The 25,324-nt window shown below is 40.5% G+C and overlaps 1 protein-coding gene and 1 long non-coding RNA gene across 2 annotated transcripts in view; both read left to right on the top strand.

Moving 5' to 3' along the window:
• Positions 1-25,324, top strand: part of BIRC6 (baculoviral IAP repeat containing 6) — a 268,010-nt gene that overhangs the window by 11,114 nt on the left and 231,572 nt on the right. The window contains 2 exon segments of the mRNA XM_082427081.1: positions 15,439-23,442; positions 23,445-23,714. Coding sequence (XP_082283207.1) covers positions 23,391-23,442; positions 23,445-23,714 — 322 coding nt within the window. The 5' untranslated portion in view covers positions 15,439-23,390.
• On the top strand, positions 23,721-25,137 carry LOC309643872. The gene is made up of 3 exons (XR_014254116.1): positions 23,721-24,253; positions 24,370-24,462; positions 24,496-25,137. It is a non-coding gene; the product is annotated as an uncharacterized lncRNA (long non-coding RNA).

Here is a 25,324-nt window from a genome sequence, read left to right as displayed (position 1 = left end):
TTCCTAATAGTCTCTAGCCTTTGCTTATTCTGCTTTCTGACATTAATGTGTAATCATTCAGGTACAAGAAACATCACATTTCTCTGTTTTTCTAAAGTAAATTAAATCTAACCTGAGCTTCCTCAGGGCTGGCTAAAGAACTTCCAATATGGGTGGGAAATGGGATTTCCTAACCCCTTCATTGGCTCCTAAAAGAACCCTTGGCCTTACCTGATGCCAAGGATGGGGTGTGGTTCATTGTTTACATTGCATTGCTCTTTCTAGAGAATGCTGTTGCTGGGGATGGCACTCCTCTATCTAGTAGACTGTTGCTCGTTGAGGATCACCAGGATGCCCTCACTGCCATCTCCCCACTGACCAGGCTGGCACAGCACAGAGACTTCTGCTTTGCTCTCAAGGCCCCTGCAGTTATACCAGCCTTGACCACCCTGGACATGGCCACATAAGAGAGACTTGTCTAAACATCTTAAGAAGATCCCCCAAACCCAATCACCTTTCCAGTTCCCAGGACCCCTCCTTTTTCTCTAATCAGACTACTTTTTCCATCCCAGTACCAGTATCTCCCACATCCCTATTCCATTCTCAGCACCAGATTAATTCCTTTCCAACAAAGGCCTAGAAGAAATTATTTTCCCTGAGCCACTGAAATACGAAGGAGCCACAACAGACCCTCCCCTCTTCCTACACACACACACCAATGGAGAAGAGCCCAAATTCTAGAACATAAAGGCTTGATTGGAAAAGGGGTAATACCTCTCTATCATGATGAGGAACTATGTTCGTATCATGATGAGCCTACAGTCAGGAAAATAAGACCAAGGTGATTTATCTTTTAAATATACTATGAAACATTTCAGACTCATAAAAAGTATGCAGATTAATGTAACCAGCACCTGTGTTAAAAAAAAATAAAGAGCTTAAGAAATAAAGCATTACTAATAGTTTGTACTCCATAATCACTTTTTCCTTACTTTGCATCCCCCCAACCCCAACAAAAATGCCAACTCCTAAATTTGGTGATTTTCGTTTCCATGCATTTTATTATAATTTACATTTGTGTGTGTGTGTGTGCATGCTCATGCATGCACACATGTGTGTCCTTAAGCAATATATATAGGATTTCTTTAAAAATTTTATGTCAGTGGAATCTTTATGTATTCTTTTGCATTCTGCTTCATCTGTGGGTATACAGATAGCTGTAAATTTATTCATTTCCACCGCTGTAGAGAATTTACTTGACTGAATATACCACATGTTATTAACCCACTCTCCAGTGGATGGGGGATTTAGGTTGTTGCCAGATATTTGGTATTACATACAAGGTAGCTATGAACATTCTTTCTCTTAGTGCCTTGTGCACACAAGTAACATTTCTCTAAAGGAAATTTTACCTAGGAGTAGAATTAGGAGGTCCTAGGGCATGTGCATCTTCTACCTCAATATAAACTTCCAAACTGCTCTCCTAAGTGGATACAGCAACATATTCTTTTACCAGAACTTCCCTTTTGCTTCACATCTTGCCCAGTGTTTAACATTCTCAGAATTCTTAACTTGCCAATCTAATTGTACCCGTTATGGTTTTCATCACTGATTACCAATGAAGTGGAGCATCTTTTCATACATTTGTTGGCTCTTCAACTTTCCTTTTCTGTAAAGGACTCTTGTGTATGTTAATACCCTATGTCATCATCATCATTATTATTATTAGTAGTAGTAGTATTTTACAATATTGGGTTGTCTTTCTTGTATTGATTTGTAGGAGTTCTTTACTCAAGAAACTAATTCCTTGTCATTCATTTGCATTTGCAAATATAGTGTTCCAATCTGCAGCTTGTTTTTTCACTTTGTTTATGGAAGTTTTGGATGTACAGAATTTTTAAACTTTAACATAATCAAATGTCATTTTCTTGCACGTATGCTTTAATTTTGTTTAAAAAACAACAAACAACTCTTTTCTATCCTACAGTCATAAGGATATTCTCCCTATCCTCAGCATTCCCTTGTTTAAAATTTTTGTTTTTCATATTTAGGACTTTAATCTTCCTGTTAATTATTTTTATTTATGGTGTGAAATATGAACGGGTTGTATTATTGTTTATGTTATTTTTGTTTATGGTGTGAAATAGGAACGGATTGTATTATTTTCCATATAGATAATCAATTGTCCAAGCAACAGTTAGTAAATTATTCAACATATCCCACTAATCTGCAGTGTATCAAGTTTCCACGTATGTATAAGTCTATACAGAGATAATTTGTAGTGTGGCTACCCTAACACACTATCCTTAGAGTTCTTATGTTTTTTATTCATCCGTGATCTTTTGGGTTTGTCTGAGTTCATCTGAGAGCTCCATTCATGGCACTTTGGTTGCTTTAAACACCCCCCTTCTTACTCAGTGGAATCACTGGCGCTTATATTGTTAGAATATCATTTAGCTTCCCTATCCCTTCGTATTTCCTTCAAGAATCACTGGCCTTGGTGTCACATGATGAATTTTTAAAATTTTCATGATATCACTCACAAAATTAGACATAAGGTATATGTCTAATTTATATTCAACCTTCTTCTTTTTGCTCTTACAAAATCTTCCAGGGATAAATTCACACTGGTGTCATGGCAAAGTCTACCCTCCTGGTCAGAATTAAATTTGTCTTACAAGTCATTGTTAAAATTTTTGCTTCCTTCAGAGCAACAGAGTCATGAGCTAGGCAAGAACTCTCTGGATAGGTATTAAAAACTTTCCAATACCCCACCATGAGGTATTTCTTGATTACTTTTAAAGTAATAAATATCCTTTGACCTTATCAAAAAATCCGCAATCCTATTCATCCTCCACTTAAAAAAACACACTAAATTTCTTGCTTTGCCTGAGTACTTTGAAGTGTGAATAAGCAGCAGGAAATGGAGACTCAGCTTAGCCTGAGGTGAAGTCTGATCACATACGCTGGATAGATGGGCAGGCTCACCAGAAGCCTGTTTCCACCACGGCCTGAAAATCCTCAGAGGGCTAGACTCAGCCTTAAGAAAGAGAGAACCAGGCATAGCAAGTTTGGTACAGTTGCAAACCTTTAGTTTTCTGAGTGAAGAAGGAATTGTGTGTCGTCTCGCTTGGATTTGATTCCCAGGTAGCAGTACATTCCCTACCTCTTCCCCAAGTAGAAAACGGGATATGACATTAAAGTCAAAGAACTCAATAAAAAATTTTAGATCATATTGGATAAACTTCCTTCTCAACCCTGGAAATACTTTTATCTTTAAATAGTCACGCTAAGGACAGGAATAAAGACGTAGACATAGATGATGGACTTGAGGACATGGGGAAGGGGAAGGGTAAGCTGGGATGAAGTGAGAGAGTGGCATGGACATATATACACTACCAAATGTAAAATAGCTAGCTAGTGGGAAGCAGCCACATAGCACAGGGAGATCAGCTCAGTGCTTTGTGACCACCTAGAGGGGTGGGATAGGGAGGGTGGGAGGGAGAAGCAAGAGGGAGGAGATATGGGGATATATGTATATGTATAGCTGATTCACTTTGTTATAAAGCTGATTCACTTTGTTATAAAGCAGAAACTAACACACCATTGTAAAGCAATTATATTCCAATAAAGTTGTTAAAAAAAAAAAGTCATACTAAGAGGGTAAGCCTGCAGCCAGACTGCCCAGGTTCCGATCTCAGGCTTATCATTTGGCTGGGAGACCTTTAGCAAGTTATTTAACGTCTTCTGTGCCTCAGTTTCTTCAATTGTAAGATGAAAATAATAGTAAAAGTGGTAGATATTTCATAGGATAGTAATGATGAGTAAATGTTAATACAGAAATACCTTGGAGATATGCGGGTTCGGTTCCAGACCACCACAATAAAGGAAGTATTGCAATAACGAGAGTCACGCTAGTTTTTTGGTTTTCCAGTGCATATAAAAGTTATGTTTACACTATACTGTAGTGTATTAAGTGTGCAATAGCATTATGTCTAAAAAACAATATACATAGTTTATTGCTGGGACTTCCCTGGTGGTCCAGTGGTTAAGACTCCACGCTTCCACTGCAGCGGGCATGGGTTCAATCCCTGGTCGGGGATCCCGCATGCCACACAACACGGCCAAACAAAAAAAAAATTTATTGCTAAAAAATGCTAACCATCATTTGAGTCTTCAGCGAATCGTAGTCTTTTTGCAATAGTAACATCAAAGATCACCATAACAAATATAATAATAATGAAAAAGTTTGAAATATTGCAAGAATTACCAAAATGTGACACAGAGACATGAACAGATGCTGTTGGAAAAATGCTGCGGTGATAGACTTGCTTGATGCAGGGTTGCCACAGACTTTGAATTTGTAAAAAATGCAGTATCTGTGAAGCGCAGTAAGGTGAGGTATTCCTTTATATGTATATGTATGCATGTATGTATATACACACAAATACGTAGGTATAAATGCCTATAAATACATCTATTTCCCATTTGTCTGTTCATTGAGCCTAGTAGCAGCAAGCACACAGCATCCAGATGCTGGCTTTGAAATCCCATTCTCCATTAAAAAGAACCAAGACTCCTTGAAGAAACGCTTGATTCCAGGACTGGGACAGAGAAAATACAAGATGAACCTGGAACATCTTTTTGAGCTATGTCAATTACAGAAGCCTGTTCGAAGGAGCTCTATTGACCAAATCTGTAACAATTTGAACATCAAGATAAAAAATGAAAGCAAAGGAATATAACCTATTGAGTAAAGAGCAGGACCACAATGATGGAACTAGACAGACAGACAGGTAGATACATAGGTAGACAGATAGGAAAAAAAAGTTCATTTTTAAAGTAAAAAGGAAAGCCATGTAGAAGTAATGAAAAATTAGAAATCATTATTTGGCAACCATAATAGTAAAATTATGGGTGCTAAAACTAGTGGGTGAAAGTTTGAGGATAACAGAATATTTACATAGTCTCAAAGTATCTCTGTACAAGATACCTATTAACTACAAAGGGTAAACTAATAATTTGACGGAGAAACCTGGCTGATAACACCTTAACCAATGTCAAAGACAGTATCACTAATATTTGGAAAAACCAATATCATATGTCTTTTGAAGCACTGAAAAGAACTCACCATCACTTCTGTGGTGTTCCTGCCACATGGCATAGCCTGAATCTAATCATGAACCATCACACAAATCCAAACTGAGGAACAGTCTACAACATGAGTGGCCTGTACTCGTCAAAAATGTCAATGTCATTTACTGCAAAGAAAGACTGAGAAACTGTGCCAGACTAAAGGATGATAAAGAGCCATGACAATTGAATGCGCAAATTCATCTTGGATTTTCCTCTGATTTAAAGGACATTTTTAGGACAAATGGTGAAATCTGAATGTAGATTAGATAATAGTATCATAATAATGTCAATTTCTTTGATTTTAGGAAAAACACTACACAGAGGTATTTAGAGGTAAAAATGGCATAATGTAACTTATTCTTACTTAAATGGTTCAGAAAAAAGTTACATACTATAGACACACACACATGGGGCGGCGGGGGGAGGGAGAAGCAAATGTAGTAAAGGGCTAACAACTGGTGAATCTGAGTGAAAGATGTTCAAGAGCTCTTTGTACTGTTCTTGTAATTTTTCTGTCTGAAATTAAGTCAAAATAAAACATTTTATTTTGATAGATATGTTTATTGCCTTGATTGTGCTGATGGTTTCACAGTTGTATGCATATGTGCAAACTTATCAAATTGTATACTTTAAATATGTGCAGTTTTTTGTATATCAGTTATACCTCAATAAAGTGGAAAACAATTTAAATGTGAAGGAGCTTAGAATGAGGCCTGGCAAATAAGGAATGTACATGTGTTTGCTGTTACTGTAAGGATAGATTAGAAGCTTAGGTTACATGAAGATATAAGAAGGTAAGGGTAAAGAACATGAAGGTAGGTGACATTTTCCTAAATTAAGAAGTCCCAGGAATCTCAGGACTTGTGATGGTTTACTTTAGTGTCTAATGTAGCCTGGACATTTTTTTCTCACTTGGAAAGAATCTAAAAGCATATGATCTTAAAGTGGAAAGTGAAAAATAGCTTTTTATTTGAAAAGAATGGAAAGATTTTGTAGGCAGATCATAAGCATGCCATCTGGTTAACTCAAGAGAAATCCTAAAAGCTTAGATTTCACATTTTTACCAGCCATGTATGGTTTAAGATAGACTCCCTAAGCTAAAAATAGCGAATCATATTTGTTCTGCTATTCATAAGTTAGTTGAAAATGCCGCTCAACTGCAGTGCTAAAAGATTCCATTTATCTCATCTAAGAATCGGAGGCCACTGTGGCTTATATTTCTCAAATCGAACGTTCATCGGTATGCAAGACAAATTCATCACAAAAGAAATAAGCAATGTTGGCACAGTAATAGTATCTCTAAAATTAAATAAATTTTAGATCTTTGAAAATACGATCACACCCAATGATTCTCAACCAGGTACAAAGTCTGGGGACAGTTTTGGTTGTCACTGCTGGGAGTGGGGGAGAGGGGAGGGCATATTACTGGCATCTAGTGGTAGAAACCAGGGATGCCGCTAAATATCCTGTGAGGCACAGGACAGACCTTCAACAACAAAGAATTACGTGGTCCAACGTGTCAATTGTGCCAAGGTTGAGAAATCCTGCACTAAATGAACACGTTTTCTAAAATTTCAGATAAAGTGCTACTAGGGATGGAATAATGCTTCCAGTCCTGTCTTGATATAGGATATTATGAGCTAGCCTTGTGCCTGGTAGGTAATATGTACTTGATATATATTTGTTTACTCAATCTATTCTATGAGTATTTTTATGGTTTTCCCTTCATTTTTGTAGGCACTAAAACTAGATCAGAACTTCATTACACCTGCTTCATAAATATCCCACCCTTATCTCATAAAATAGCAAAGGAGAGATTTCTATACACGATTATACATAAACTAGGTTATAGGAAATTGTAGAAAAGCCAATATTCTTTAGAGATTGAAAGAGAACCAATTTGTGTAGCTTCTCGTATTATGAAAGAATTTTAAATGTAATGAAGATATTGATTAGGAAATCTCATTAAAAACAAAAAAAGTTCAAATGATATTAAAAACATGGATAAGAATTCAGCCCTGCAAGGGTTCACACGCTGTGCAAATCTCTAACGCTATTTAGTAAAGAAAAATTAGCCAGTCCAGGGGACTTGAAATGCCACAGCCCCCCTGCCATTCCTTCTCCATTCATCCCAGTTCTGCTTCTCTGGGGCAACTCGTTTTGTTTTCCAGGTAGTCATCTTTATAACTCTGAATAATATTCCTATGTTAATACTTCTTGATGTATCAATTGTAGACATTTATTCCTACCTTTGAAAGGTAGGGACTTTACTTAAGCTACTCTCCCTTCTCTCCATTTTTAGTAGTTATATTATCTTTAATATAACTTTATTCTATTGGAAGTCTTTATAACTTAAGATAAACTCCTATTTCCTGTTCATCAGCTTTTTTTTTTTTTTTTTTTTTGTCTGCGTTAGGTCTTCGTTGCTGCGCAGGCTTTCGCTAGTTGTGGTGAGTGGGGGCTACTCTTCGTTGCGGTGCGTGGGCTTCTCATTGTGGTGGCTTCTTTTGTTGCAGAGCACAGGCTGTAGGCACGCAGGCTTCAGTAATTGCAGCACGTGGGATCAGTAGTTGCAGCATGTGGGCCCTAGAGCGTGCAGGCTTCAGTAGTTGCAGCGTATGGGCTCAGTAGTTGTGGCTTATGGGCTCTAGAGCCCGGGCTTGGTAGCTGTGGCACACGGGCTTAGTTGCTCTGCAGCATGTGGGATCTTCCCAGACCAGGGCTCGAACCCGTGTTCCCTGCATTGGCAGGTGGATTCTTAACCACAGCACCACCAGGGAAGTCCCCATCAGCTTTAAAAAAAAAAAAAAAAAATATATATATATATATATATATATATATATATATATTTATTTATTTATTTAGCTGTGTCAGGTCTTAGTTGCGGCAGGCAGGATCTCTTAGTTGTGGCACGCTGGATCTTTAGTTGCGGCATGCGAACTTCTTAGTTGCGGCATGTGGGATCTAGTTCCCCGGCCAGGGATCGAACCTGGGCCCCATGCATTGGGAGCATGGAGTCTTAGCCACTGGACCACCAGGGAAGTCCCTCATCAGCTTTTTTTTTATAATAGCTTTGTCTCCCCTGTAAGATGAAGCCATTATCACACCCTCCTTTCCTTTTCTCCTCCTGTTCTTTCACCCAACCTCTGTCAGCTTCACTTTTGCTTTCTGTCTTTTAATTTTATGACATCAGGGTTAATGACAACTACACTCTGTTCTGTAGCTATAAATAAATATGCAGTGTTTTGTCTATAACTGATTCTAAACTTTGAACGGCAGTAAGCAACATTTGCTTTATTATCACTATGTAAATATTACTCAGTGCAGCGGCAGGTGCTATGCCAGGACATTTCCTCCTTCATGAGTCCACTTTTTGACCCCTCTGCCACCTAAGAGAATGTCCCTTTCCTTAAATCCCATCAACTGTTCAAATCAAGCCACATTTTAGTTTGCTTCATATCTGCACTGTGGCTTTCTTGTGAATTTTTGTTTTTCCTACAAATTTTAATTGCCTTTCTTTTTCCCTACTGAAAGAGGAACTATGTACCTCCTTTATCCATCTACAGCATGAAAGGCATTCTGTTCTCATTCTTGAATACATGCTCCTTGGGGCCCACTGACTTACGTCCTATGGAGACAGGTTGTTTCCAGCTCTGCCACATCTTGGCATTGTTCTTCACTGGACTTTTGGTTGGTTGCTGTCTTCTTGTATCCCATGTCTTCATTGTTCTTGATTTTTGCCCTTGTTTTGCTGGCATACATCAATAGATTTTCACAAGGATTTCTTGTTTTCTAATTTAGGACATTTCCTTGGTTCTCCTTTCTGAAAAAAATAAGTGATATGCACCCATTTGAATTTCTTCTACTTTAAATGTTCTTTCTTTTGAACTTACCTTCCAACTTCTTTCTTAGATTCCCTACAAGAGAAGCACAAATATCCTTCTTTAAAAGGTAGGTGTATTATGAATTCTATAACTTGGAGCAATCATTGGTTCTCTGTATGGTGCAATCATTGGTTCTCTGTTTGGTGAAATAATCTAAATAATATGGAAAAACCTAATATGTATTTTGCAACATAAAATTTGCCAAATCGAGTGTGAGTTTGACTAATTTTGTCAGACTGTCTTGATTTTAACAGTATTTTCCAATAATATAGATTAACTCAATTTAAGTGTGTGGACACAATTATTGTCACTATATAAAGAGAAGACCTAAATAATAACCACAGATTTTATTTTTTAATAATGGTCATGAGATAAAATTTTGTTTAGCCTAAAGAATTTAAGCATATTTTAATGTTTAAAGTGTTTTTAAAATACTGTTTCTTAGAATGTTAATTTTTTCTTGTAAATATAGTTTAGAACAGGATGGATTCAGGAAGCTGGGACTAAAGGCAGGTAAAGATTGAGGCTTTTAAAAGGGATCCATAATCCCAGGAGTCTTTTCTACAGTAAGACATGAGCTAGTTAAGAGATCTGTCAGAAGATATAATGGATAATATAAAAGTCTTGGACATCAGTGGAAACTAGAATCTAAAACCAAGAGATGGAACAGTAAAGATTCATGGAATAAATAGGAGGCAAGTTTCCTAGCTGCAAATAAATAATAGAGGTAAAGAGGTCACCCAATCAGCAAAGACACTACAGACCTGCATACAGAAATGCTCCTCAAGTATTTGACCACCAATAGGGAACAGTCAAGGACTAATCAGAATTGAGCCTGACCATGGCTCTGGAACCCGTGCCTTGAGGACTCTGCTGGATAGAGCATTAATCTTTAGTGGATGCATTGTAGGGAGGGTCCATGTGGCCCCCAGGTGGGAGGGGAAGTGTGAGGAAGCACTGGGGTATCCAGGAGAGTGGCTGTTTCAGTATTTTAACCACCTGTACAGCCATGCTGGTTGAGTCCCGTCTCTTCGAGTTGGTCTCCAGCCTGAAGTGCTTGCAGGGATCAGGGATCCAGACAGTGTTCTAACCATCTATTTAGGAACTCAGCTTCCAGGGTGTTAGGCAAAAATCAGAAACTGAGTCACAAGTGTAGAATCTCAGCTCCAGAGGGGAGATTATGCCAAATGGTGAGAAACTTGGAACAAATGTCGGATCAGGATAAGTAGCAAAGTCAGATGGCTACTGATTTTGAGCTCTGTATATCTTATCAGTATGGGGTCAAGGTTGGAATCACAGTGAAGGACCCTGGAGTGGGGGTAATTAGAAAACCTGGATTGGAACGTGAAGGTCTGGGCAGAACATTTCAGTATATTATTATTCTCTGAATCTGGGCAGAACATTTCAGTATATTATTATTCTCTGAAATCTTATTGATTGTACCAGCTAGGGTTCAGCGCAGGAAACAGAAACCATTGGAAGCATTTTAAGCATGAAGGGATTTATTATGCAGATTTATGTGCTTAGAAAATCTTTGAAAGGGCTGAAGGAGCAGGTTCTAGGCTGGGACTTCAGTAATGAGTCCTAAAACAATACCAAACTGACTCACCAGGGAACCGCCTTCTGAGGCCACTACTTTGAATTGTCGAATACAAGACCTCAACATCACGTATACATTCCAGGGTTCAGGAATCCAACATGACTCCTATTGCCACAGTAACTGCACCCTAAACCCCAGGAAGCTATAGAAGGAACACCGAAGTTGCTACTGTAAAAAAAGAAAACCCCACTTTCCCGTGACCTCACCTGAAGCAAGAAAATACACAAGAGGAACAGGAAAATAGCGTCTACCTCACTTTTGCCTTCCAAATCTCACTCGAATGTGTTGAATTGGTGGAAGCTAATTCACATCCAGAGCTGTACCTGCAAAGGAGCCAGACCGTAGATTTTAGTGTTCTAGCCTCTCCAGTCCGGGGAGGTACCCTGGAGGAGGGTACAATGCAGGCTGAGTGAACCAATCCACATTATCCACTAAAATGACACATCAACTTTAAGGTGCAAGGAAGTACACTGAGCAGAAACAGGAAGGACCACTCAGGGTGTCAGCTAGAGGCCAGGTGCTGTGCAGGGGTGCTGAATGTAAGCTCAAACATTTCTCTATGGTGTTTACAATCACTATGGCCTTATTGGTCAATCTTTTCTCCTTTCCAAAAAATTATTTGTGGGACTTCCCTAGTGGCACAGTAGATAAGAATCCGCCTGCCAATGCAGGGGACACAGGTTCGAGCCGTGGTCCGGGAAGATCCCACATGTCGCAGAGCAACTAAGCCCGTGTGCCACAAGTACTGAGCCTGTGCTCTAGAGCCCGCGAGCCACAACTACTGAGCCTGCATGCCACAACTCCTGAAGCCCGTGCACCTAGAGCCCATGCTCCGCAACAAGAGAAGCCACCGCAATGAGAAGCCTGCGCACTGCAACAAAGAGTAGGCCCCGCTTGCCGCAACTAGAGAAAGCCCGCGCACAGCAACAAAGACCCAACGCAGCCAAAAATAAATAAATAAATAAATAAATAAATAAAATTTTATTTAATATTTATTTATTTAATAAAATAAATTTTAAAAGATTATTTGACAGTTTAATTTTATTTTGTGAATAGATATTGCATCCATATGGTTCAACATTTGAAAGGTTCACAAGGCTGTCCCTCAGCTACTCAGTTATTCTCCTTAGAAGTAAACAATCGTATGTATGCTTCCAGAGATATTTAATGCAAATACAAGCATATATGTGTATCGTATTCGTCCCTCCCACAGTGGTGGCCTTTATACACCTTGGTCTGCACTGTATTTTTTTCATTTCCCAATAGATCTTGGAGATTATGCTATATCACCACAAAAAGAGCCTCTCCATTCTTATTTACAGATACCTAGTGTTCCATTGTATGATTTTTAACCATTATTTATTTAACCAGTCCCCTACTGATGGATGCATTGATTGCTTGCTTCTTTTGCTATTACAAATAATGCTTTGAGAAGTAATCTTGTACACATGCCGCTTCACAAGTCTGCAGGCATATCCATAAGACATTCCTAGATGTGGAATTGCTGGTATTTTCATTATTTAATGAAGAACATGGACTAGAAATGATGAGGAAGACCCGGAAGCACTGAGACAGTTCTGCAGAGGAGGGTAGCCCTAATGTGCTTAGGTTTGGGTCACCCTATGGTAGATCCTCTAGGACTTTCATTAGGACCTTGTGAAAACCAGGTTTTACTTGCATGTTTGTCCCTTAAGACTCCAATTTACTATGATCAACTGGTCCTTTAAAATTAAATAAAATTAGTTAAGTAAAATTCCCTTTTGTGGGACAGTTTAGCAGTATCTATCAAGATAAATAATACATGTACATTTCACCTAGCAATTTCACTAGAATCACCATAATATCTAGCAAGAGGGTCTGGTTAAAAACATTATGATGCATAGAATCAATGGCTTACTGTTAGTTGTATAGAAGAATGAGGAAGCTGTTTATGAACTGATATGGAAAGATTTTCTAGAAACATCCTGAAGAAAAGAAGCAAGGTACAGATAACTATGTATAGTATGCTTCTAATTGTATAACAGTAAAAAGAAAGACAACATATACTCATATTCAATAATAAATAAATATTTAAAATTTCTAGAATGGTACTTACAAAACTAATAATGGTGGTTAACTGTTAGTGGAAGAGGAGGAAAAGCCAGGCAAACAGAAGACAGAAGGAGGTGGGGAAGGTGGGATGGTTAAGGAAGAGGGAGAGGGAGAGGGAATGAATTTTTAAAGACAAAGTGTAAAATAAAATAAGCTTTAAGTAAAATAGTCCAGAAGCACAATATCCTGGGAAATCCAGTATTCCTTCAAAACCTCTGGAAATTCTTATGGTACCCACATATTTCCTATTTGACTGTCTTTGGGTTCTTGCTTCTGCTGACTTTTTTTTTCTCTGCCATTTTACCTCCCACACAGTGTTGTCCCTTTGTTGTCCTGTGTTACAGCTGTGCATCCTCCTGACTCATTCAGTCCCCAAAGTACAACCACAAGCCTTCACGGAGCACACTTTTACTCAAGGGGGACGTGGTAGCCCATTATGGCCCAACAAAGAGCCTCAGCTTGGATGCTGTTCTTAAAAGTCCCTCAGCCACTCCCTCCTCATGACTGCCTCCCCACAAAGAGCCTTGTAGTTGGGGACTTGTCTCCTTTTTGACATTCTCCCCTGTCCTCTAGTGTCACTCCCCAAAGTCCGATGAATTTCTTGAGCAAAGCAGTTTGGCTCTCTCTTTGCCTCTCAGTCCATTCCAGAGGGCCTCAATCAATCTAAAGCAGCCTTTAAGGGGTGTGTGTGTGTGTGTGTGTGTGTGTGTGTGTTACCTTTTTATTTTGAAGTAATTTAGACACGCTAAAGTTGCAAAAATAATACAGAGAGTTCCTGAGTACCTATCACCCAGTTTTCCCTAATGTTAACATCTTGCATAACCATAGTACATTTATCAAAACCAGGAAATTAACATCAGTACAATACTATTAACTAAATGACAGACTTTATTTGGATTCCATCAGCTTTTCCATCAGTATCTATTTTCTGTTCCAGGACCCAGTCCAGGATCCCACATTGCATCTTGTCATCGTGTCTCCTTAAATCTCCTCCAGCCTGTGACAGTTCCTCAGTCTTTCCTTGTCCTCATGACCTTGAAACTTTTGGAGAGTACTAAAATTGTGAAGAGTACAGTTCTTTTGTAGAACGTCCCTTAGTTTGGATCTGCCTGATATTTTTCTCATGATTAGATTGAAGGTATGCATTTTTAGCAAGAAACTTCAAAGTGATGTCCTTCCCAGTAGTATGTCACATCATGGGGTTCAGATATATATATATATATATATATATATATTTTTTTTTTTTTCCAATTCTTTTCCATTGTAGGTTACTACAAGATACTGAATATAATTCCTTGTGCTATGCAGTAAATCCTTGTTGTTTATCTTGAAAGGTACAATTTTATTAATTTGATATTAATGCTCAAAGGAAACAGTGTAATGAGAGGACAGATTGGGTCAGAGGATCTTGCGCTAGTTCTGGCTTTCCCAGGTGTCCCTCACTCTGTCCCTCTGAGTAGTAATTCTCAATCACAGGAGCCCCTCAGGCCTCTAGGGGAACTTCCTTGTCCCACAATAGACCTACTGAGTTGGAACCATTGCCATATGGGAGAACAGGTTCAGGGTAGACAGATCTGATTCTTTTAAGCAAAACCATCAATTTGGACTTTTTATGTGAAATCTGAATGAATAGGTGAATGATCTCCTCATTGGTCTTCCTATTTCTACTCTTGTAGGGTGAGGCAAGTGAGGCACTCACCTGAGGTGCAAAACTTATGGGGGTGTCAAAAACCTCAGTGATAAATCATATTTTAATGAAGTTTTTTTAAAAATCAAAATAAATGCAAAAAATATGGTGGAAAAGCATCAAAATTTTTAGTAAAGACAGGATCTGCACTTGCACAATCCTGTTGTATTTTCTTAAGCTGATCTCAGCCCTGGTTCCAAGAGAAACTTATTTACAAAAACAGGGAGCTGGACTGTATGCCATAGTTGGTAGATTTTATTTTTTAAAATATTGCTTTTAAAGTATGACTAATCTGGATCAGTGAGTGTTTTGGCAGCTCTTTAAATTTCGCATCCAACGTGAGTGCTTTACCCTTTTGCCTTACCCAAGGTGAGTGCTGCTTCCTGGTTGAGCCTGGCTTGTGGGATCTTAGTTCCTGGACCAGGGATTGAACCCCAGGCCCTTGGCAGAGAAAGTGCAAGTGTGGAGTCCTAACCACTGGGCCACCAGGGAATACCCCCTGCTTGTTACCTTTAAATTTACTCTTTACATAGCAGTCAGAGTGGTCTCTTTAAAGGTAAATCAGATCCTGTCACTCCACTGTTAAATGGCTTTCCTTTGCACTTAATATAAAGCCCCAAATTCTTATTGTGGCCCACACCTACCAGCTCTGACATAAGCTGGCCCCTGCCTTCCTCTTGAACTTCATCTGTGCCATTCTTCCCACGGCCTATTCAGCTCCAGCTACACTGGTGGGAAAAAGCCAAATGCCCCAGGGCCTTCATACAGCCCAGAAGATTCTCTTTTCCAAAATACTCCTAAATACTTTCCTCTTCGACTGGTATTTCCTCTTCAGGATTTAGATGTCAGCTTGACTTCCATGTTTGTTGAAAAGCCTGATTTCACGCTCTAGTCACTTTTTCATAGCACTATAAGTTTTTCCTTCATACACTTATCACATTTGTAATCACATATTTTTTTGATGATGACTTAATGTCTTTTAGCTCACTTAATTGTAATCCCCAAGGAGCAGCAATGATATATGTTTTTTTTTTTTTTTGGCCATGCTCTGTGGCTTGCAGGATCTTAGCTCCCTGACCAGAGACTGAACCTGGGCCCCAGCAGTGAAAGCGCCGAGTCCTAACCACTGGACCGCCAGGGAATTCCGACACCTGTGTCTTTGTTCTATTGTTTCGTTCATCTTTATCACTAGTGGCGAGGTTGTAGTAAGTGCTTAATAAATACCTAACACAGTGACTGGACCATAATAAATTCTCAATAATTGTTCACAAAATATTATTAGAAAGGTAAGTCAGGTAGCATATGAAAGCAAGGAGGAAAGCAAATGAACTTTACAGGTACTTTAGTCAACTTCCAGTGAGTTCCCACTATTTTTTGGTTTGTTTTTTCAGTCCATGACTTTTCCTTTAATCTCAGGCTGCAATCTTATGCTTACCCTTATTATATCTGTGGCTCCTGAAGATGTCTATCCTTAATCCAGAACAGCCTGGTGAACTTTTGTATCGTTGCCTGAAAGTGTCTAAGGTAAGTGGATCAGGTATCCAAAACTTTCAGTTAAATGCCACATTGAGCTTTTCTCCAGAAATAATGACTGCTCACACCAAAAAGGCACTAGGCTTTTCCATATGATTATTCTATATCAAATTCAGAAAATGGAAGATGTTCAACATGCTTCACTTCCTGTGAGTGTGGTTTGGCCAAAAAGAAGAATTGAACCTATGAAAAAATAGGGGGTTCCCCTGTCTCTTGTTTCTGATCTTCTAGCTCTTTGATTCTCAAAATATGGTCGAGGCATCACCGGCATTGGCCTCAGAGCCGGAACTTGTTAAATGCAGAATCTAAGATCCCCACCCGCAGAATCTATATTTTAATAAGATCCCTGGACCTTAAAAAATTTAAGAACATGTGTTCCTAGTAAGGGTTTAGTATAAACAGGTACCCACTTCAGAATGGGAAAAGACTCTGTAGTCCAAAGGTTTCTAAACCTGGTTGGTACTAACCAACCAGGTTGGTACCCCATGAGACACTTGTCTAAAAAATATGGATTCTGTGAGAGTCTAATTTTATAGGTTTAGGGTGGGGCTCCAGAATGACTCTGGTGCCGCCAACACATAAAATGACTTTTGGGAACTGCTGATTTTGTCCAGCTTTATAATTTCACACAGGAGGTGACTGAGTTAGGAAGCTTTAGCAGCTTGCTCTTAGTCACTAGTGACAAAACTCCACTGGAAAAGAATTCTTTTGGAGGGGGATTACAAGTGATTAATTTTATTTTTTCATTCTGGTAAGTAGTTTAAAAAATATTTTATTATGAAAAGTTTCAAACATACAGGAGAGTTGATAGAATTTTCATAGTAAACATAGTGAAAAAGATTCCACCATTAACATTTTACTATCCTTGCTTTATCCCACATCTATCCACTTCAATCCATTCCTCTATTCATCCATCCCCAATCTATCTTTTTTAATGCATTTCAAAGTAAATTGCACATATCAGTACATCTCCCAAACACTGCATCATGTATGTGAGATAATTTGTTTGATTTCTCATCTTTACACTGTATGACATTTTTCATAGGAAGGGCAAGCAAACTATGAAGATAGCAGAAGTGAGAAAAACAGTAAAAACATGTAGAAGAAGGACAGCAAGAAACACTGGCACATTTAAAGATGATTACCTCCAATTTTTGAAGTACAGAAAACCTCACACCAATCTAGTAAGCTTATGCAAATCACTACAGAGAGTAATTTTTAAAAAACAGTACCCTCTAGATATGTATTAACATCATGAAGACTGATCTTTGGCACTAACCCAATATTTGGAGCTAGCGTGCTATTGTTCCCTGTGACTGCATTTCCCTCCTAGAAATCATGATATTCACATCCCAAATATACACATCCTGTAACAGCCCTAGCTCTGGCCTCTTTCCAGGACACTAGGATACCACTGATGTGAAACGAAACTGAATCTGGAATAACTGGGGAGACTCTTATCCCTTCCCAGCGATGAGAAACAAATGTGGACTGTGCTTCTGTTTCCTCCTGACAGTAAATTTTTTATTAAAAAAATTGTGGTACAATACATATAACATAAAACTTACCATTCTGACCATTTTTAAAAATTAATAAACTTTAGTTTTCTAGAACAGTTTTAGATTTACAGAAAAACTGAGCAGACAGTACAGAGAATTCCCATATAACTGCTCCCCTGTACTCAGTTCTCCTATTATTAACATCTTGCATCAATATGGCATATTTGTTATAGTAAATAAACAAATACTGCTACATAATTATTAACCAAAGCCCATAGTTTACATTAAAGTTCCCTCTTTGTGTTGTACAATTCTGTGGGGTTTGACAAATGCATAATGTCATGTATCTGTCATTATAGAATCACACAAAATTGTTTCACTGCCCTAAAAATCCCATCCTCCACCTATTCATTGCTCCTCCCTTCCTACTAACCACTGGCAACCACTGATCTTTTTACTGTCTCCACACTTCTTCCTTTTCAATAATGTTGTATGGTTGGAATCATACAGTAGGTAGCCTTTTCAGTTTGCCTTCTTTCACTTAGCCTTAGGCACTTATGGTTCCTCCATGTCTTTCATAGCTTGATCGTATATTCCTTTTTATCACTGAATGACAATCCACTGTACAGATGTACCACAGATTGCTTATCCATGCATCTATTGAAGGGCATCTTAGTTGCTTCCAAGTTTTGGTGACTATGAATAAAGCTACTGTAAATATTTGTGTACAGGTTTTGTGTGGACATAAGTTTTCAACTCAGTTGGGTGAATACCTAGGAGTGTGATTGCTGGCTCATATGGTTAAACTATGTTTAGCTTTATAGAAAACTACCAAACTGTCTTTCAAAGTGGTTTTACCATTTTGTATTCTTACTAGCAATGAATGAGAGTTCCTGTTGCTCCACATCCTTATCAGCACTTGTTATTGTCAGTTTAAAATTTTTTAGCCATTCTAATAGGTGCGTAGTGGTACCATCTTAATCATTTTTAAGTTCACAGTTCAGAAGCATTAAGTACATTCATATTATTGTGCTACCATCACCACCATTAATCCACAGAGCTCTTCATCTAGCATGACTAAGACTCTGTACCCATTAAACAGCTCCCCATTCCCTCCTCCCTTTAGCCTCTGCAACCACCATTCCACTATCTGTCTCTAAGAATTTAACTACTCTAAGTACCTCATGTAAGTGGAATCATACAGTATTTGTCTTTATGTGATTGCCTTATTTCACTGAGCATCATGGCTTCAAGTTTCATCTGTGTAGTGGCATGACTCAGAATTTCCTTGCTTTCTAAGTCTGAATAATATCCATATATAGATATAGATATATATCTCACATTTTTCTTATACAGTCATCTGTCATTGATGGAGACTTTGGGTTCCTGCTGTACTTTAGCTATTGGGAATAATACTGCTGTGAACATGGATGTACAAATGTCTTTGAGATCCTGCTTTCAGTTCTTTTCAGTATGTACCCAAAAGCGGAATTGCTGAATCATATTGTAATTCTCGGATGAACACCCATACTGTTTTCCACAGCAGCTGCACCATTTTACATTCCCACCAATAGTGCATAAGAGTTTCAATTTCTACACATCCTTGCCAACACTTATTTTCTGTGTTTTTTTGTTTTTTGTTCTCTTTTGTTTTGTTTTGTTTTTTATAGTAGCCATCCTAATGAATGTGAAGTGGTATCTCATTGTGCTTTTTGTCCTTAGAATAAATTTTAGTGATACATATACTGACTGTCAATATCAGGCCAGATAGAAAGGATTTCTAGGAGATCAGCCTTTCCGTTAGAAATCATTAGAACTTCATTGTATTCTGCTTTGGGACAAAGCAAATCTCCCTGTAAACTTCAGCAGAGAAGTTAATTAATTGGGTATTAGGCTGTTGATTTCTAATTTTTTTTTCTTTTTTAAGTTTAAAGATTTCTTTATTGTCATCAAAGTTTTTTTCCTTCCCTAAATTCAGATTCCCTTACTATATCAAGCATTTGTTTTATGCAATTTTGTATATAGCTTAAGTGTGTGTGTGTGTGTGTGTGTGTGTGTGTGTGTGCGTGTGTGTATTGTGGGTTTTACTGGAGTATGTTATAAATGTGCCCCAATTGTAGCTCCTATGGCATGACCTCAGGCAACCATTCAGACTCCCCCTAGTACTTACCGGGGAATCTTCAGGTATAGTGTTTGCTCTGTAAGCTCAAGCATCAGTTTTACCTCTCTCTCTGTTCCTATGTGGCTCCGGACAGGCCTCCACTCAGCTAGAGCCCCTGCTTACTCCTCTGCCAATCATCATCTTGCAGTTCTGGGGAAGCTTGTCTCTTTTAGACCTCGCCTCTATTCCTCCTACTACAGGCTGGTTCCCCATCACCAGTGACTGCACAAGGGAAAGAGAGGGGCAGGAGGGGGTGAGAAACTCTGCTCTCTTTCTATGCCTTTTATTTCTTTTTTTTTTGCCTTGTTGCAGTGACTTCCATTAAGTTCCAGAACTTCCAGTACTGTGTTAAAAGGACTGATGAGAGTGGATGTTCTTGACTTGTCCGTGATTTTAGAGGGAAAGCAGTCAGTCTTTTACTGTTAAGTATGGTGTTAGCTGTAGGTTTTTTGTGGATGCTTTTTTTTTTTCCAAGTTGGGGAAATTTCCCTCTAGTTTGCTGAAAGGCTTTTTTTTTTCCTTGTAATGGATGTTTGATTTTTTTTAACACATTTATTGGAGTATAATTGCTTTACAATGGTGTTAGTTTCTGCTGTATAACAAAGTGAATCAGCTATACATATACATATACCCCCATATCCCCTCCCTCTTCCTTCTTCCTCCCACCCTCCCTATCCCACCCCTCTAGGTGGTCACAAAGCACCGAGCTGATCTCCCTGTGCTATGTGGCTGCTTCCCACTAGCTATCGATTTTACATTTGGTAGTGTATATATGTCCATGCCACTCTCTCACTTCATGCCAGCTTACCCTTCCCCCTCCCCGTGTCCTCAAGTCCATTCTCTATGTTTGCCTCTTTATTCCTGTCCTGCCCCTAGGTTCTTCAGAACCATTTTTTTTTTAGATTCCCTACATATGTGTTAGCATACGGTATTTGTTTTTCTCTTTCTGACTTACTTCACTCTGTATGACAGTCTCTAGGTTCATCCACCTCACTACAAATAGGATGTTGGATTTTTATCAAAATGCTTTTTCTGTATCAATAAGGCCTGTTTTTTGAGTCCACATGTCTGATTCCAGCAAATTTCTCTTTCCAGAATGATTGTCTGTGGGAATTTCTACTTCCTTTAGGTGATCACCTCCTATGCCCAAAATGGTTGGGCTGAAGGCCCTCAAAAGGCCACCGCTTCAAAATAGAATAGCCATGAAAATCAGTACATTTTCAATGTCAGGAGTATTTGCTCTCAACTCCTCAAGCAGAAAGACATTAACAACACAGCTGATGCTAAACTTCACCCAGTCTTGCATAATTTCATTTTCATGATCAGTTCCAAGAATCTTACCCTGGGTCCTGAAATACTTCACTACAGTCTGGAGGTCTCAGCCAGTGCTCAAACAAAAATACACACTCACAAAAACAAGCAGCAAGTTACACTAAAGATTGCTCTTTGCAACACTGGTTTTACAGGGTTCTATGGTTATATGAGTTTGTGAAATGTTGATAAAAGGAGGTTAAACAGTATTGATATGCTAATATGTATGATAAATCTCCCAAGAGGAGCTATATAGAGGGACTTCTTTCTCAAAATTTTTTGATTATGAAAGTGTTGTATTTCAGGACATCTTCTGGGTAATGAGCTTTGGAGAAAGCTAATTTACAGGTGAAAGAAATCTAAATTCACAGAAAGAATTATGTATATTTTTTTGTTCCAATGAAAAAATGTAACACAGTCTAACAGAAAAAACTATGCCTTTTATTCTTTTCAATATAGCACATTAAAGTACACTAAGTTTAAATTTAGTGTTCAGGTTACTAGTTTGTTTTCCCTACCAACAAGATGGGGGGCTTGATTTGTATTAAAGGCCTATTCAGGGCAACCTTTCAGATTAATGGAAAAGTTTGGCCCAAATGGGTCTTGAGAGAGAAAATCTTTGAAATGGCAGTTTTTATAGTTTCAGCTTGAGTCCTCTGACTTAAAAAACTGTTTTGGAAGGATACCTCCAGTTACATTTAGATTTGATCATTTGCACTCCTTTATTTACCTCAAGACACTGAAGTTTTGAGCAGGAGGCTTAAGTTTGGAGTATGGGTTTTAGAGTCAAACTGCCTGAGTTCAAACTCTAGCTTGCTATTATACCCCTCCTCACAAGCTGTGAGACCTTGGACAAGCCATTTAACCTCCCAGTGTTTCCATTTTTTACAGTTTACAAGTACTTTCACAAAGACTCATAACAAGCCAAAGTAGGGGAAATAATTTGATCATCTCCATTTGACTCTTGATGGAACATTTTCAGAATGTATAAGCGACTTGCCCAAGTTCACAGATAAATGAAGCCACAGTGACTCAATATCAGATATTCATTTAGACTTTAATACTTGGGTATTTTTCCCAGTTTATTATATGTTACCTCCCAACATCAGATTAAAAATGGCATATTCGCCATTCTAAAATGGAATGAATATATAGATTATATAAATACAACTTTGCATATGAATAAACAGGTTTAAGATGTACTTGGGATAATTCATGAAGATTTCCTGAAGGACGTCTGCAGGAATGTGAGAAGGTAATTAACATTCATAACTTTTATTGAGCACCTACTATATGTCAGATCCTATTCTACACATTTAACAAATAATTCTCAAGCCTCCCAGTAGCACTTTGATTAGGTTTTAAGGAAGAGGAAATTAGGCTTTCCGAGATAAATGTTCCCCAAATACACAGAATAGTCCTTGATTGTGCTGCATGAATCTACACATGATAAAATGACATAGAATTATACACACATCGTATGTCAAATCACTGCTTTTGATATTGTACTACAATTATGTAACTGTTAGGGGACTCTGGGTAAGTAGGACCTCTCTATCTTTGAGGAGTATTGGTCAGGTATTTTATAGAATGACCTTCAGTTTGGCTTTGTCCAATGTTTTTCTCACAGTTAGAGTTTACGGGTTTTGGGGTGACAGACCACAGAAGTCTGTACTATATTTGCAACTAACTGAATAATAATTATTTTGAAATAAAAAGTTAAAAAAGCATTGTTATGCTCCAGAGGGGGATTTGTAAATTTACTTAACTGCAGTCCCACAACACCCATACACACCGATTAACAAGTCTTGCGTTTAGAATGTGGATAAAGAAACTAAGCTTAACTATATGCTTCCAGCACCTCGTATCTGGCACTTCTGTTCAACAGAAAGATTTGGGGATGGGACGGTGGGCAACGTAATACGCGTGGGCTTGGGGAAGTCGCTCGGTTTCTCCAAATCCAGACTAGACGTTTTTCAAACTGCTGAGCCGAGGCCCAGACCTGAGGTCTCCTTTGGGCCATAGCCAAACCGCTGCACCGCGCTGCTGGGAACGGTCCGGGCGCAGCTGGAACCGCAGCAACAGGCCTCAAGGCGTCTCGGCCAGGTCGCACCGGCCGGCGTCCTCGCCTAGCGGAAATACACGTCCCAACCCCCCACTCTTCACGCACCCACCCACCCCGCCACGGCCCGGAGCAGCGGAGCTGGGCGGGGCGCAGGCTGCGGCCACTCCCCGGGCTCGAAAAAAAACTGGGACGTTGCGGACGCGTAGCTGGCGGGACCAGAGGCGCGTGGCACGCGCTAGCCCTCCCGCGCATGCTCCGCCCGCCCGCCTCCGCATCCCGCCCCGGGTCCCGCCTCTCTCTCTCCCTCTCCCCCTCCTTCGCCAGCCTCCCTCGCCAGCCTCCCTCTGAGCTTGGCCCCTCCGGGCGGGCGGCCGACGTCCCGCGTGCGTGCCGGCGCCTGACCTCACTTCCGGCTAATGCGCTCGGCTTGCCCCCTGGCCCCGGATGGTGACTGGCGGTGGTGCTGCATCTCCCGGGACTGTCACTGAGCCGCTTCCAGTGTGATTGTGCTGAGCGCAGGCCGGAAGATGGCGGCTGCGGCTGCGGCGGCCTCGGGCCCGGGCTGCTCCTCGGCGGCGGGGGCGGGAGCGGCCGGGGTCTCCGAGTGGCTGGTGCTGCGGGACGGCTGCATGCGCTGCGACGCCGAAGGGCTGCACAGCCTCTCCTATCACCCGGCGCTCAACGCCATCCTGGCCGTCACCAGTCGCGGGACCATCAAAGTCATCGACGGCACCTCGGGGGCCACCCTGCAGGCCTCGGCGCTCAGCGGTGAGTGTGCCGCACGCCGGGCGGGGGCCGGGCCGGCCGCGGGAGGAGCCGGGCCCCGGGATGCCGGGGAAGGAAGCCGCCCAGCCCCGGGGCTCGGCCTCCGGAGGAGGGAAGCGGCGTGACTGGAGCGGGTGGCGGAGGGCAGGGCTGGGGGCTCAGGCCTGGCTGTGAAAGGAGGCCCGGAAGCTGATTGAGGAGGACCTTAGGACTTGGCTTTTTCAGCGGCGGCAGCTGGGAAGAAAAGACGGGCGAGGCGGGGAGTGGTGGGAGTTGCCTTTCGGGCTTTGAGCGTCCGGTGTGGGTTGGTCCTCTGGGAGAGGTGAGGAGGCCTAGGAGCTCAGCACCGGAGAAGCCCAGGTCCCCTGCTAGGTCCTGGAGAGGGTGTCGGTACTGCCTTCTGTTAGATCAGAAAGCGACAGGCTCGCAGGGTTGGTCCCGACGTGAGAGGCCGGTGGCCAGAGGCGAGCGTCCGAGGCGGCGTCCAAGCCCTACCCTCTTGTGGAGAGAAGTGGATCCGTGTCTGTTCCTGGGACCCGCAGGTGCTGGGATGTACAGCAGGCTTCGCGCCCGGGATGGGGGTGGGGTGGGTCTGGAGTGGGGGCGGGGAGGGAAGTAGGCGGGCCAGGTGCCTGAACTGTTCCGTCGACGACTTTAGGACTCCGGAGGACGCCATGGAAGACTAGCCCTTGTCCCCTAGCTCGGGGCTTCCACCTTCTACTCACCAGGGACGAGAAACTCAGCACCTGCGGTGTATGAGTTATAGATTCCTCTGGAGTTATAGATTATAGAGTTATAGATTCCTTTGGGTTCCGAACTAGGTGAAACTTCCGGCCCTCTCTGCTGGTTTTACCACTGCGAGCTGAAAGTTGGGATACGGAGGCGCGTGTGAGGCTCACCAGTGTAGGAGAGCAGTTCTGGCTGGTGTAAACGTTGGTCCAGGGATGGGACCTTGAGTATGCATGAGGTGAACGCTCGGTGGGCTGGGGTGGAGTGTTTTGGAATTGCCCTGGCTAGGTTACGTTTGGCTGAGACGACATTTCATTCGCGGTTGAATGATGAGTGGCTTAATTTAGATGTTACAAATTGATATTGAAAAGTTAGTATACAAGTGAGTTAGACTCACGCACAGAGATGTAATGTGTATGACTGTCCATATTTAGCCAAGTGGAAGTAGTTACGTGGTCTTACCCATTCACTTGTATTTTAACAGAGACAAGTAAGGAAAGGTCGTTATTCTGATTTACTGTCTGAGGCACTTAAGAGTAAATGGGAATCTAGGTATACAAAGTTAAAGGATTTAATTTTTGTTTTTGTGAGCGTTGTGAAAGAAATGGGTTGTGTATAGCTATAGAAAATAAACCTGGAACACATCTAAAATATGTCTAAGGGAAAGTTTGTATTTTAGTCTTGTAATTTTTCTTTTCTTGGCTTAGGTAAAGCACAGGAGTGGTGTCCCAGATGTAGCAATGAGCATTTACTGCAACTTGGACATAACAGCTTGTCACTCTGTATGAGAGGGTGCTTCTCATTAATAGTTGGATTTCTTTCTTCTTAAACTCACTTAAATATATTTCACATATGAAAAGGTATAAAGAACAATTGTGTCAGAC

The sequence above is a fragment of the Balaenoptera physalus genome, assembly GCF_965194825.1.
Source record: "Balaenoptera physalus genome assembly, chromosome: 15".
NCBI lineage: Eukaryota > Metazoa > Chordata > Mammalia > Artiodactyla > Balaenopteridae > Balaenoptera > Balaenoptera physalus.
Note: the sequence above shows the minus strand (reverse complement) of the source record. Positions and strands in the feature narration are given on the sequence as shown.